This window comes from Chaetodon trifascialis, chromosome 8, assembly GCF_039877785.1.
Source record: "Chaetodon trifascialis isolate fChaTrf1 chromosome 8, fChaTrf1.hap1, whole genome shotgun sequence".
NCBI classification, from domain to species: Eukaryota; Metazoa; Chordata; class Actinopteri; order Chaetodontiformes; family Chaetodontidae; genus Chaetodon; species Chaetodon trifascialis.
The window spans coordinates 12385874-12400929 of NC_092063.1; the positions used below are offsets into that span (position 1 = coordinate 12385874).

General features: G+C 42.7%; 2 protein-coding genes across 2 annotated transcripts; both read right to left on the minus strand.

Annotated features, from left to right (window-relative positions):
• Positions 1–61: 61 nt before the first annotated feature.
• rbm10 (RNA binding motif protein 10) lies at positions 62–10275 on the minus strand. Its single transcript, XM_070969565.1, has 23 exons — positions 10125–10275; positions 9575–9642; positions 8948–9491; positions 8707–8877; positions 8542–8611; positions 7063–7136; positions 6067–6153; positions 5866–5926; positions 5598–5756; positions 4846–5006; positions 4530–4627; positions 4197–4284; positions 3872–4073; positions 3651–3754; positions 3483–3564; positions 3103–3194; positions 2793–2981; positions 2186–2380; positions 1934–1990; positions 1559–1756; positions 1399–1446; positions 1228–1283; positions 62–888 (listed from the first exon to the last, which is right to left on the minus strand). Exons 2-23 carry the CDS (start codon positions 9589–9591, stop codon positions 798–800), a joined length of 2844 nt encoding a protein of 947 aa, XP_070825666.1. The 5' UTR covers positions 9592–9642; positions 10125–10275; the 3' UTR covers positions 62–797.
• A 188-nt stretch (positions 10276–10463) lies between these two features.
• Positions 10464–14271, minus strand: LOC139334626 (rho-related GTP-binding protein RhoA-C-like). Its single transcript, XM_070967633.1, has 5 exons — positions 14205–14271; positions 13462–13617; positions 12649–12769; positions 12414–12544; positions 10464–12329 (listed from the first exon to the last, which is right to left on the minus strand). The coding sequence occupies exons 2-5, from the start codon at positions 13615–13617 to the stop codon at positions 12156–12158; spliced, it is 582 nt and encodes a 193-aa protein (XP_070823734.1). The 5' UTR covers positions 14205–14271; the 3' UTR covers positions 10464–12155.
• Between the last annotated feature and the right edge of the window lie 785 nt (positions 14272–15056).

Sequence of the window (15056 nt, forward strand, 5' to 3'; positions counted from 1 at the left end):
TTAAAAGGATGTTCCTCTTTTTTAACCACCGATTTGCAAAAAAACACACCTTTGGAAATTACAAGTTAAAATGTCGAAATATTAGCAACAGTTTACTGGCCTGCCCACACAAGACATCAATCAGCAACAATGATGTAAATGTGTTATTCAGAATTAATTTACATATGCTTGATGAAACACAGTCACATGATTGAATACAGAAATAAAAATAACTTTTTCCAGACATAAATGCATTAAATTGTGAATTCATACCTGCAATATGACAAACTGAGACACTCATCATCTACACTCTTGTTAGCATGACCCTATCCAGTTCATGAGTCCACAGTCTCCTCTAAAATTTATACACAGTTCATGCCCAGATCAGTCATTCACTGAATGACAAGGCATGTAGCATTAAATTAAAAAAAAAAAAATCTATGGTGCATAGACAGTAATATTAGAAAATCCAATTTGCTGCCATAAAGATCGACACTGATCTTTCATTTTCCAACAGCAAATGTTTCCCAACCAGATAAAGCTTGTTTATCACACACAAGCTCTGAAGCAAGTGAGAACTCAAAACTGCATCATTCAGGAAGAAAGCAAAAAAGTGCATTCTGTGCAATATCCTGACATCCACTGCTACAGGATCAGTTCATACGAGTGTATTACCACTGTTGAGGTAATTGTGATGTCAAACCAAAAGTAAGAGGTTTATCTATAGATATCTATATGATGTTAATTGTGAAGTGTTGTGAGCTGGGCTTCATCGTTGTCCCGTCTGGGCCAGGAAGTTGAGGCTTCTGGGTGATGGCTCACTCCACTTGCATGTTGCGCAATAGAAGCCCCTTTTTCACACCTCCCTGCAGCATCCTGGCACCAAGACTCGTGCCTGTGATACCATCACTAAAGAGAGAATAAAACAACGTTGAGCGCACACACACACAAACCTATAAGTAAATAAAGTCACATCTTCCATTGCTGGCAAATGCATGTATTGTCACAGTTGTGTGTTGTATGGAGTAAGCAACCAGCTTTACAGTAACAGTCAGTACAGACAAGAACATCGCAACACATATGTAGCTGTAATTGGAATAGAAAACCCTGACTTCGAAAGTACAAGAGGAACAATGCATGGTAATATCCGGTATTTTGTAAATGGCCACTTCTGACAAAACTGGAAACCTGAAACAATTGTAAGACACAAACATGGAGAGTGTTGTTTGTTACTTCACTGCTGCTTACATGGGGCTAAACTTCCTCCTCTTAGGATCAGGAGTTTCAGGTCCATCAGCAAGTGCCTGCAACCAAAAAAAAAAACAAAAGAGACAGGAGAATGAAATCATTCACTGCATTCACTCATGAACAAACAATCACTCTATGCATTGTACAGTCAGACCCTGAGGCTCAACCAACCTCTTTGCCTGCAACTTCCTGCTGGATTCTTCGCTGCTCTAAGTTTTGCTGAGGGGTAGACAAGTAAAGAGGTGCAAGTTTAGACATGATTACTGCCATACACTGACAATAGGTCAGCGTTACTGTGTGAAATACATATTTAAACTGCCTGTGTAACCACCTTATGTAGCTCAGAGAGCTGCTGGTGCCTAATGAGGGCCTCCTTGCTCGGGAACTGCCTCCTACACAGCAGACAGGCCAGCTTAACCCAGTCTGTCATTCTCCCTTCTCTCTCATCTTTCTCCCCTCCTCCTTCTTCTTCACTGTCAGTTTCTCCACTGTAGGCCGGGACCAGACCCTGCGGCTGAGGTGGGGAGCGCTACAGAAATAAGATGCAAGATCATCGACCGAGAAACAAATCGACACAGATAATGACAGAATGCTTGAAAAAGAAGCTTTGTGAGATGCTCTGCAAAAAGACAGTGTTAGAAAAACTCCAAAGAAAACAGACAGACACAGATACATAACAAGTACATCACTGTGACCAGGATCTTACTTCTGTACTTTGTCGGATCTGGTCCAGAAACATCTGGGGCCGTTCAGACAGTGCCCCCTGCAGGACAGAAAAGCAAAAGCAGTGGGTTTACACCGACATTGTCTTATTACATGCATTGGTGCAGGATGAGCAGTTGTGCCAGTCTAAGCATGAGTTGTCTGGTTGATGACACCCCATCCTCAGTCACAATGATACCCTGCTGCACTGAAGGTACACAGGTGTTTACTGCAAAGCATGTGTGTCTGTGTGTACCTTTTTCTCCAGAACGGCATAGCCTGCGTCAGCACTCGCAGATTCTCGGCGATCATCTAGGCGACTGTGGCCAGGTGCCCTGGTGTAACCAGGTGGTAGCGCCGTGGATCCAATAGCAGGAGAGGAGGAGACAGAACGCATGTTCTCCTTCTGTCTATTGAGACTCTTAGCCCAGCGCTCCATATCTTTGGCAATCTATTAATGAAATAAAATATAAATATGAATAAATTAATTTCAAGTGTCATATTTCAGGGATGGCTCAACACAAAAAACATCTGCACAGCATAATGCAGTCCATTTCTGTAGCTCTTCAATAAATACCTTGATGAATTTTGGTTAGAAGAGGCGTATGTAAGGGGTGTAAATAATGATGGAACTGAGCTGTATCATACTGTAAGGTATCATTGTTATTTTGTCCACTAAAAGAAGTGCTGAATTGTACGTACTGAAGTTTAATAGCAGTTTAGTGTAATTGTGTCCACCCTTTCAGAGCTGAACAAATGCCCAATCAAAAAACAAAGAGCAAAGCACGCAAAAATCTATATTTAAATTGAACTTTCTGTGCACATCTGCCAGCACTTGAACTTGTGTCCAATATATAGAATACCTGTTGAGCAGTTTTATTCTTGGGTTTGTCTTTTTTCTCCTTGCTGCCAGGGGAAGCGAACAGTGAGTCTGACGGGGCGGCGCTCATGGGTGCACCTTCTGCGTTTGACTGGCCAGCGGCAGCAGGAATGTATATTTGCTTCTCTCCATCCCAGTACATGTAGTGCTGAGTGTGAGGGTTGTAGTAGTACTGCAAAGAGGACGCGTACACAGAACCAGACTGAAATGCTGAGTAAGAGGGCACATTGAGAAATGTCTTTCAAAAGGCGCTGGCCTAATATTTAGATTGCAGTACATTCACCACTATTTACCTGGGAGTTAGGGTCATAGTAGAGTCCTGTGAGGGGGTCGTAATAGTAGCCAGAACTTTCGTCATAATGGTATGTGGACACATCTGGCACAGCTACAGTCAAAGACACAGGACATTAACCTCATTTATCAAATGTAAATACTTGAAATGATTCTTAAAGACTTGACTGTTAATCAGCAGCATCATGATTTATACAGATTCAGAAAAACACTGAATTACTGTTTAATAGTGACCAACATAAAACAATTTTGTATGCATGATTTCTGGACGTTATCTTGCAAGAGTGGCCTGACTGAGCTCGATTCTTAAAGCTGTTTTTGGGGTTAAACACCACAAATCAATTCTAACCCTATACAAAACACTGGACACACAAAGCCTTACGGTATTGCTGGAGCTCGTGCTCAGTGCCGGGTGTAGCAGGTTGGCTGGGAGCAGCTGGTTGTGGTTTTCCCACTATCTCAACCTATGGAAAGACATAGCTCTTAAAAACTCGAAAGCAATGGCATGTAAACAATGCAGTAATACAAGAGGCAAACCGTAACATTGTACCTGTGTGACTGGTGTGGTGGAAGTTGTGGTGATGAGAGGAGTCTGAGCGAGAGACTGCTGCACCACTGCTGATCCAGATGTCACTGCTTCAGATGAAACAGCAGCTGCACATGGGAAAGTGCATACAAGCAGATGGCTGAAGTTCAATTAAAGTTCAGTTTGAATTTATACAACTACATAGATCACATGGTCTCTATATATTCATCATATGTGATACCAACCTGCTGCTCCTCCTGTGTATGCACCCATCAGCGCTCCTCCTGCACTGGGCAAAGAGGCAACCCGAGCGTCGACCTGGGCCTTGAAAGTTGTGCCATCTAGCCCAGAAAATTCATTTCCTTCCTGACTGTATGTCACTGCTGCCCCCTGCTGATACACTACTGTATCTACACTCTGGGCTGCACCCGATCCATTCTGAGCAGTCTGAGAATGACAGAGATTTTTAAAAAATTAGGCAAAAACAAAAGCACAAGACTACAACCATAAACATAGACTCTGGAATTAAAGATATGTTGCAGCCTCGTGTTTGTCATTCAGACAGGTTACCTGCGTGACAGCCCACTGTGCAGCAGCGATGGCTGTGCTGGCCACTGTGGCAGCACTCACTCTGCTGCCATCCGTCAGGAACACATCACTGGCATGGAAAAGAGGCAGGTTTCAGTGGGTTTCTGGTGACCCACATTTCAAAACAGCTTCTCTTGTGTTACTAAAATACAACAGTCCCTGTATTTTGGCCTACTTATTGTAAGTAGCAGTAAGAGTGTTAATATAACAAGGCAATTTCTGATTTGAACCAACAAAATTCTTCTTTGTGCCACAGTAATCATGGACAGTGCTCGTGTGTTTTCTTTGCTGCCTAGTTTAGGTGTGAGTGTTTACCGTTTGGAGCCTTTGGCAAACTCCACCACAATGGTCTTCCCGTCAATGGAGAGAGCTGGCTGGAGAGCCTGCAAGATCTGAAGCAGCTGAGATGCCTCCTGTTGATAAAACACAAAGAGATGTGTGAGTTAGTGTGGGTGTATTTTGTGCGTAATTGCTCTATAAACATATGTATAGGATAAGGCTTATTTCAAAGTCACCACAACACAAAAATGACAAAATACATACATTTCAGTTCATGTAAGTGAATAACAATTCTCAAATACATCTGTGGAGCACTTGTGCCTGTGTGTGTGGGTCTTTTGATGTTTCTCACCACTATGGTAGAGAGCTGCAGAAAGGCAAAGCCCCTGTTGAGGTGTGTGTGCTTGTCCTTGATTAGGCGAACATTGGAAGGGGACAGAGTGGCAAATGGAGCCAAAGCAGATAAGATGGCTTCCAAAGAAGTGTGCGGGCCAAGGTTTCTTAGTATCAGAGCTGATGTAGGAGAGGATGAGAGAATATTATACTCTTAAACACAAGATTTAACATTTCCAGTACCAGGTAAAACACAGTGTTATGAAAACAAGTATCCCATGATGCTCCCTTTTGGTGTATAACAATTAAAAAGCAAAGCTAGAACCACCACCTTGCATTTGTATGTCAAAACAATCACCACAGTTTCAAGATGGACACCCAAGATTAGTGTCCCCTATTCAGTATCCGACCAAATGTGAAATATGGTCACAATCTGCCCTTCTGATGCTACAGAGAGGTTGACCTTTAACATTTTGGATATACATTGTCATCACTTTTAATCCATTGAGACACATATGTGAAATTTTTTCCATTATTAATGCATGAATTCTTGAATTGTGACCAAAAACGTGTTTTGTGTGGTCACTGGTTCATCCTTCAGTTCAGGTGAATGTCTGTGCCAAATTCAAAGAAATTCCCTTGAGGCGTTCCTGAGACAGCACATTTGAAATGAACGGATAGGTGCATAAAAAGAAAGGTTACACAAAAAGAAGATCTTTCTGAATAGAAGAGGAGATTGGCGTGGTGGGAGATGTTAATGAATGGACGTACTGTCATTGGCAACATCTGTCTGCTGTGTAGCCTGTCCTGAGGTGACAGCAGGTCCAGAAGAGTGGTAGGGCGCCGGCAAGGGCAGTAAGCCTTGGGCTCCTTCTTTTTGAAGACCGACAGGCAAATCCCTCTGCAACTGGGGCAACTTCAGCTCAGCCTCTGGGGAAAGACAGCGCACCATTTGTTTATCATTACATGATGAGAGAGAGCTTGTGTTCTTGTAAAGGGGACAATAACTGAGATTTACAGTAGGTGGGTTAAACGTTACCTGATTTCGGCACACTGCATTTGAAGCACTTCTCTCTCCTTTTAAAGTTTTGCACACCACACTGTTGAAATGTGACATGACCTAATGTTAAAAGACGCCTTAAATGAATGAGCTACTGCAGCGACTGATATCCGTGCATGAAATACAAACACAAAAAAGTAGATTTTCATGTATGCATGCCTCAGAATGTAAACACACAACCTTGTTGCAGAGCCAGTCCTCATTGGCACGCGGTTTTGGGTCGCTGTAGTGCATCGACACTCTTTGTCCCAGAATCAACAGCACCCCCTGAAAGAAAAAGAAAGAGAGGGAGGGGGAACAAAGAATGATTATCAGCAATAATTAGGCCACACATGCCAGAGAAAGGCCTCATCTCACAAGAGACGAGAGAATGAAAGGGACGAGAAGGAGAGGGGGACAGAGAGAAAGAGAGTAGAACTGAGGCTGAAAGAAGGAGGACACCTGAGAATTGCAACCTTCAGCTTTAGGAAATTGGGACGGACTGAGGTGGTGTGTAGTGTGTGGGTGTCCATTTTTAAGGACACAATGTGTTTTGCTCAATTGTGTCATCCCTCCCCCCTTAAGGGGAAACCTTTTCACAGTTTTCCACAGATCCCATCCCTCTGTCAACGCCTTCACCCCCCAGATAGACAATAGCTCCATCCTAAAGATGTAATAATGGTAGATGACCCAGATATGAAAGGTTCGAAAACAAGGAAATGAAGTACTACAGTGCTTCTGATTCAACATACAATATGCCATGTGAGGAACTCTACTCACACTGTCATGCTATCGCACAGGTGGTACTGTAAACTTAGGAGAGAGAGTCAGAGCGTGTCACTGAAGAAAGAGGGGTCCTCTATTAAAAGAGGAGCTTGTATTGGACAAAAGATGAGCAAATGTGACTGGGAGGGTCCAGTTATGAAAACTATGTTGTTGGCCCCAGACAGACAGACGTCAGCATGATGTAACATGAATTTGCCTGTTTGTGGAATTCCGTGTAAGTAGAAAGAAAAGATGAATTTTCCCTCAAAGTATAAACACTTACCTACCTACCTCAGGGACAAAAAAATATTTCTCCACTCTGTGACACGTGACAGGGCGTGATGTGACTCTACATTTGTTCTGATATTAACCCATATGTCCCACTGTATGCATGTATATATGTGTATGTGTGTCTGTGTAGGGGAGAGTGACCTGGTTGGTCTCCATCCAGCGGGTGGCCTCCTGTATGACATTAAACTCGACGAAGGCGAATCCTCGGCTCTGACCTGGACACCGCCCAGCGCCATGGTAACCGAACAACAACAACAACAACATAACAACAACGCAGTGAGGGGTTAGTGCTTCATGTCCAGAGGAGAGAGAGAGACCCTGTATCAGCACTAATAAAATATACCATTACTTCCTCTCTCCCTTGGAAATAACACATTTGACAGCCAGTTGGAGAGCCGCTGTCAAATTCTCTGCAAGGGTGAGAGGACGCAATGTCAAGTATCTCAACAGGGTCAAGGAAAGAGGGAGAGAGAGGGAGAATCCTACCCACTCATCAGTTTGAGTCTGAGCTCGTTGGCTTTGAATGATGAAGCACCCAGGCAGAACAGACACACACAGACACACAAGTACACGCACGCATACCTCTGCTACTCCGAGAGTCAGAGCGCAGTCTGAACTATGTGGCACTGTGGTGCAATGCCTCATCTTAAACACTCCATGTCCTGTCCATGCATTACTATAACGGGCTGACAACACATTACGCAACATATTTAGATTTCTAACTTTCTTCTAACGAGTTCACAAAAGGTCATCATTTACACAATTAAAACGGAGAGTGACTTGTCCTATAAAACAGAGAAACAATGATGTAGGGGTGAGAAAGACAGAGCAGTGCAGGGGACTGTAAGTGTGCCTGAGTCAGATGGGCACGCCTTACAGACAACCAGTGGGTTAGCAGAGGGCGAGGCCAGTGAGACAATGACCTTAATGGGATACCTTTAGAAAAAGACAAGCTTTTCTGGGTGGTATGGATGACGCTCACATAGCTGAGAGGTAGCTGCAACACGTACTATAATCCGACACTCACTCGTTCAAAAATAGCTACAATGACACACACAATCAAACAGATTCTGCTTCCGCTGCTCATTTCTCAGTTGACACTGTTAGTTTGTGAGCACTGTTCCACATCCAGTCACATCGCACTTCAAGATGGATGAGGCAGCATCATGAAAGGGTAAAGGCAATTAGAAAGTCAAGGTGAAGAGGAAAATTAAAGCCATGGAGTGAAGATTTATAACCTATAGCTGTATGCATGAGTTCTGGTCTTAAAGGCAAACATGGATAGGGCCCTCCTTTGAAGCGTGCATGGGTGTTTTGCTGTGGGTACAAGCGAGAATTCAGACACCAGCAGACCAAAGAATCACAGCAGGAATCTAAGCAAAAGCCTGTATGAGTATATAAATATGTGTTCTTTGCGTCAGCTACCTATCCCGCTGTCGGAGTATGAAGAAAGACAGGAAGAGAGAAAAAAAGGGAGGACGTTTATTAATAAGAGGGAACGAGCAGATAAGGGAAAGTCACCTGAAAGAGCAATGGAAATGAAAGAGCTGGTGATGGATGAGTGTGACACAAAGGGAGAGCAAAGAAAAGAAAACAAATTGCCGATGGACAAATTCTCACCTGAGGATTTGTTCCTCATGAGGCGAACCTCTCTTGGCTGGATCCCCTGCTCCTGAAGCTGTGCCCGGATCTGTGAACACAGAGGTATTAATGCCATTCAATAAAAACTCGACCCTTCCAACATCAGACCACCGTGGAGACACACACACACACGCGTACACTTACCTCATTGGCGGTGGCATTGGGAGGCAGCATGCGAAGCATTATGATGTTGCTTGGCCTCTGGTTGTGGTCTAGATCTGCACGGTAGTCCTGGTCCCTCTGATCCAACTCTTCAAGGGACAAGTCTGGACCAGCACTCCCACAGCTGTGCTCTTCTGCCCCCACCGGAAAAGCCTGCAGAGAACAGTCACGACTTAGCAACTGATCGTTATTTATCACCCAGCACTAACTTGCAATGACTTACCCTCCTCTTCAGCGCCCCACGAGAGAACCTGTCTTCCTCTCTCTGTCTCGCCGTATTGTATTCCATCTGTTCAGAATGGGCACCAACACGACCCCAGTTGCCATCCCTACTCCCTGAATGAGGGGCACTGTTCTCAAGAAAGCCTCTTCCACCTTTCCCCCGACCCCTTTCCTGCAGGCCAGTCCGTAGCTGCTCAAACTCGCACCTGGATCCCTCCTCCTCTCTCTGGAGCATGGGAAAGGCTAGATCAGGCTGCGACTGAGAGCAAGGGGGCCACAGCAGACCCTTCCCCTCACGCCCAACGTCCCCTCGCACGTCTCCTCTCTGGTGATACCCTGGTCGATCTTGGAGACGACCTGGCGAGAAGTCAGGGACACCCAGAGATTGCTCGTCACGGCCGAATGGTCTGTCCCCTTCGACTCTGACATCATATCCTGTTCCTGCCTCCTCATCCTCTTGGCCATAGCCTCGGTAGTCCATGTCCCGAAAGTTGTGATCGTTGTGGTTGTTACCATAGCGACCTGTGCGGTCAGCTCGCCCGCCCCTGGTGACCATGAGAGACAATGTGAGACATGTCTGACACATGCACTCGCTGGAGGAGTAGTATAAGACAAATGTTTAACTCACCTCCGCTCATAGTCCATGCTGATCCACTGTCTCTGCCCCTTTTCTATTCGATTACAGCATTTGATACCCTGAAAGTGCATCAACAATTTACTCTTTTGAATGAGACTGTGAAGAGAGGCACATCTGACTTTTGCAGACTAACTGTAACGTGCAACATGCCTTATATCATAAAAACAGTCTAAAGTTGCACGCGGGCCTAGAGGCAGGTACCTGCCCTCAGGTTAGCTGCATTTTGAATACTGATTTCTCCAACTTTAACTGTCACTTTACTCCCTCCTTCACAAACAACTTACCAAAAGCCACAAATACACGGAAGCATAACCTTACACCACTAATGAGCACGTGTGTACGCGATGCACGTGCTCATGCTTACAACCCGAAAAGAAGTATTCAATGCAATGACGTATGGCGGTCATCTCGGTTAGCGGGCGAGCTAACTGTTTTGGCCTGACGTTGGCTAGCTAGTCCAGGCAGAGACGCTGCCTCCGAACAGCTGTCGGCCGTTTCGAACAACAGCTGCAGCTGAATGTGAAATAAGACGAACACTTACCAACAGCACGTACAACCAAAAGTAGTTCTGTAAGTGTCACGCTGAAGCACCGGTGACAAGGGTGGTATATTTTCCGTGAGCCAGGAGTGATTATTTTTCAGGGAACCAAGTGTAAAATGGCCACAGCAAGACAACATTTCGGAGTGGGAGGAACGTATATCTGACTCTGGTACGTGATTGGTGCTTGTAGGGCGAGCACAGTAATGTCGACGATGATTGGACCAGACAAATAGGCCAAACCGAGAGAAGTACTCCATGAGTGATGAGCTGGGAGGACATATATGGCAAAATATGATGTGGCTCTGCAGATATCTTTATATAAAATCATAGAGTCGGATATTTTGAAGGGTTATGAGTGTTTTTTATTTGGGGAAAAAGTAAATTAATGCCAGAAATATAGGTACGATTGCTGTAATTATTAATGAATGATCAAAGAACACATAAATACCTTATAACAGAAACCCCTAACATCAGCTTTATTTGGAAAAAAAAAATAATCCAGAAATCCTAATATATGTCACAGTACAAAAAACAAACCAAAAAAAAGAAAAAGCCGCTCTAGCAGCCCACCCCCAGAGCCTTGCACCCGAACCTTGACCTTCAATTAATTCAACAAAACAATACTACGGTTACAATTTATCATTTAACTGACATAAGCTGATCATAACAGCAGGATTAAGTAAAATGATTAAAATATACTAAGAAAATTAGAGACATCAACAATAAAAAGTTATAGTACAATAAAGACAACATCATTAAAGGGGGAATGGGGAGAGTTGAGTAAAAGGCAAACTTGAAATACACATCAATAACATGTCCTTACAAAGCCTTGTAAGACATACAGTACATAATGGACATTATAGTAATAAGATAAGCCTATCATCTATCTGAAAGAATATTCAACTTATCAACTACACCACTCATGATTTGACCCACTGATTACCACAATCAAATGAATCTCTGGTACACACAAAAAAGGTCCTAAAAACTGAAAATATGTTTAACCTGATTGTGCCTCTAGGTATAGTACAATGTCTTCCAGTAAAGTGAAGGTTTCTATGTCACTCTGAGTAGCTGTTAATTCCATTACCCATATGAGCCATAAAATGTGGCCATCAGGGGTAACTTTGGCATGGGAACAAGGGGTTAGGTCAGTGACGCAGAAGGCCTTTCCATGCATACAGTACGTAGACACATATGTTAATACACACCCACACAAATATACACACATTCACCACATGCAGACCTGCACTGGAGAAAACAAACCAACCATACAGTTGCACACATGTGCACACACGCACACACACTCACAAACGCACTAAAGTACAGGTAAGTAATTCAGTATGGGAAAAGATCTCATACAATCTAGTTTAGGCATACCCCTGCATAGCGCCTGAGTCAGAATATGGGCCTGAAGGAGCCAAGCCAATGACAGGGAGAAAGCATTCACAAATGTGATGTGTGGACACTACAAATGACAAAATAATACCCCATCTAAGTTATGAATCCCTACCCCACAACTTACTCTTCTTGACCACTGCTCTCAAGGCACTACATGTAGGCGATACTGTGTAAAATCCACTTAGACATGGTCTTAATTCAAACCCATTTTATATGTATGTCTTTTTTTCTGTCTTTCTCTCTCATGTGTCTTTGGCCTGGTAAGGACCTTTTCTCTCTTCATTCCAATCATGGCACGTTTTCAACCCGTTTACATCTGCCCAACTTCAAATCACCCCGCACCACCTGCCCTACAGACTTAGATCTAGATCTGACAGTTTTTGATAGACACAAGCAAAATGGCACAAAACCTAACGTACAGACCAAGGACCAAGATGTAGAAGCCTATCAAATCATTTAAGACCTGCTTCAATTTGCTGAGAATAATCAGGTGATCAGAAATTGAGCATTAGCAAAACTTTTCAGGGCCCTCCCCTATATCTCCCCCATGTAAAATCTCAATGGACGCTGCCCTCCCCATCTGTGCTTAATGGCAGCTCCCTCTCCCTAACCCTAACCCTCTCCCAGAGCTTATAACAGAAGGCAGGCGGACTTCTTGCTACGTTTCTTGGCCTGCAGTGCTGCTCTAGTTGCCATCTCAAAGACTTCCCTCACACCATCTTTGGTTTTGGCAGAACACTCTTGGTAGCCGTAGGCACTGATGCGGTTCGCCATTTCTTTGCCATCTTCATATTTAACTGGCTCCTGGAAACATCAGAAAGGTTTAAATTATTGCAGTTATACCAACAAATGTGTACATGTGTGCATGAGGGGGGAAGAAAAACTGACCTGTTTCATTTTGGCAAGCTCTCGTCTGGTGTGCTCATCATTGCGCAGATCCTTTTTATTGCCCACCAGGATGATGGGAACATTTGGACAGAAGTGTTTCACTTCAGGCGTCCACTTTTCTGGAATATTCTCTACAGTGAGTAGAAGGAAAGAATGCAGTGATTAGTAACATACATCAATTTCACAATCACAAGGTGTTCAAGACATAGAGGTGTGAGTGTTGCAAAGACAATACCTAAACTGTCAGGGCTGTCTACAGAGAAGCACATGAGAATAACATCAGTGTCGGGGTAGGAGAGAGGCCTCAGTCTGTCATAGTCTTCCTGACCTGCTGTATCCCAAAGTGCTAGCTCTACCTGAGAAAAGAGCAAGAGAAGTACATGTGAGGATGGAGGCATGAAACATGGATATGTAAACAGGGTCAGTTAAACATTTTATATGATTAAGCACATCCATTTTACAATATTCTTACACATGCACACATTAATACCTATCATTATAAAATGTATATCTGTGAAGGAAAATCATGTCTAGTTGACATTCACTGCATTGTACTTTTCAGGAATCATTGTAGATCTGTGTCAATTACATAGATACACAGATAATTAATCAGCAAATATTTTAATAATCAACTAATTGTAGTCATTTTAGGGAACACTAATTTTACAAGGATCAACACGAAAAAAGGGAAACAGTAAATATAAGTAAATATAAACATCTATGGTTTTTCTTGGTCCTCTGTGATGCTATACTGAATATACTTGGGTTTTGTACCATTGGTGGGGCAACATATGCAATCTGAAGTACAGCTGCAACAATTGGTCAATTAATCAATTAGTCATCCAACAGACAAACAAGCACTTAAATTGTTTTTTTGGACTCTGGGAAACAGAGGAATATATTTCACCATTTTCTTGCACTTTCTAAACCAAATAACAACTTCTGATAACATGATAATGAAACAAAATTGCATCAAAACTGTCATTGCTCTTCAAGGACCCTTTGAGCTCCCCAGACCCGAGTCTGCAGCCAGTGTTTTATGTCTCACCTGTTTGCCATCCACTTCAATGTCTGCCACATAGTTCTCAAACACAGTGGGGACGTACACCTCTGGGAACTGGTCCTTACTGAAGACGATGAGCAGACAGGTCTTCCCACACGCTCCATCCCCAACTATCACCAACTTCTTCCTGATAGCAGCCATCTATAGAAAGCAGAACAAGATTATTGCTTTATAACGTAACAAGGGTTACTACAAGTCACACCTATCCACGAATGACGCATCAAAACATAATTTCTCCAACAGTGCATAACAGGATGAATAAGCCTTTTAAACATTACGGTGGAATTACACTGCGTGCTATGTTTAAGCAGCAGTTCCTCTGGTTAGCACTAAACGTTAGAAGTAACAGCATAGACGTTAGGAACAACAGCACACCGGCCTCCTCAGATACTAATAATCATATCCTGATGTACGACATAAATATTAACCAAAACGACACAGCTGGCAAACATGGAGACTGCCTCGGAGGTAAAGGGTGTAAACATATAACATTTCCGTGCGGTGTTCCCATTCCTGCTGAAAGGCTGTGCAGTTTAGTCTGGGCCTGTCAAACCAGCTAACGTTAGCTAGCAAGAAAGCTAACGGTGTTTCCCGTGGTTTGAATAGCTGTCACTCAAGGTATTCTGTCTGAATTTATAACTACAGCGTTCATCACACTACCGTGATACTTCTGTGACTGAAACAAAAACCGGCTTCAAGTTTTAAAAGCTATCGCCAAATATGATTACCGCTTGATGTTTCTGTGTCCGCCTTTCTCCTCTTCCTGACCGATTGGAAAACTCCGCCCACCGCTCATACGCATGTGCGCAATTGCGTCATTCGTCAGCAGGCTGCGGCAGCTCTACTTACGTGTATATAAGATACGACCTATAACTATAGTTGTATTATTTATCAAATATTAACAAAAGAGTGATGGAACAGTATAGGACGATAATGAAGAGGAAGAAGAAGAAAAAGAGCAAGAAGTAGATGACTCTTTAAAACTTACTTCTTCACAAGCTATGACTTACCTGGTACAGGCCGGAAAGAATTATTCAAGTGGGTTTTATTCTTATTTTCCATAAATTTTTATGTCCATCGTTTTTTTTATATGAAGAACTTGTTGCCTGTGATTTGCTCTAAATCGCTCTGAGTTGCATTTCTTGCATGAAAGGTGCTTTAGAAATAAAGTTTTTATTATTATTATTATTATTATTATTATTATTATTATTATTATTATTATTATTATTGTTATTGTTATTGTTACTATTATTATTATTCATTAAAGGCTCAAGTCTAATCATCAGACATTTTCACTGGTCTTTTATTTATTCAGATTTCAGTAATGCAATACATTCAGTTTGTCCATATGTACAACTGCAGTAGACACAAATGTAAAAAAAAAATATATACATATATATAGGAATATATATATACATAGAAATTATAGTTTGGTTAGAGAGGAAAAATAGCCCATTTGAATATTTTCAAGTTTCAGGGTTGATTGGGATTGCTGGGATTAAGATAAAAAATGACAGCAGAGACACATAGGCTGCAGAAAATTACATATCAAAGCTTTAAAGATTCATGTGTAGTTGGAG

What these genes read in the sequence shown, in the direction of transcription:
- rbm10 (XM_070969565.1), bottom strand. An exon ending in ATACACAGGAGGAGCAGCAG is followed by an intron (nt 3,755 to 3,871) that starts GTTGGTATCACA and finishes TCCCATGTGCAG; the next exon opens with CTGCTGTTTCATCTGAAGCA. An exon ending in CCACCACACCAGTCACACAG is followed by an intron (nt 3,565 to 3,650) that starts GTACAATGTTAC and finishes GTCTTTCCATAG; the next exon opens with GTTGAGATAGTGGGAAAACC.
- LOC139334626 (XM_070967633.1), bottom strand. Translation starts at nt 13,617, where the DNA reads ATGGCTGCTATCAGGAAGAAGTTGGTGATAGTTGGGGATGGAGCGTGT. An exon ending in AGACAGCCCTGACAGTTTAG is followed by an intron (nt 12,545 to 12,648) that starts GTATTGTCTTTG and finishes TACTCACTGTAG; the next exon opens with AGAATATTCCAGAAAAGTGG. An exon ending in AGCTTGCCAAAATGAAACAG is followed by an intron (nt 12,330 to 12,413) that starts GTCAGTTTTTCT and finishes TGATGTTTCCAG; the next exon opens with GAGCCAGTTAAATATGAAGA.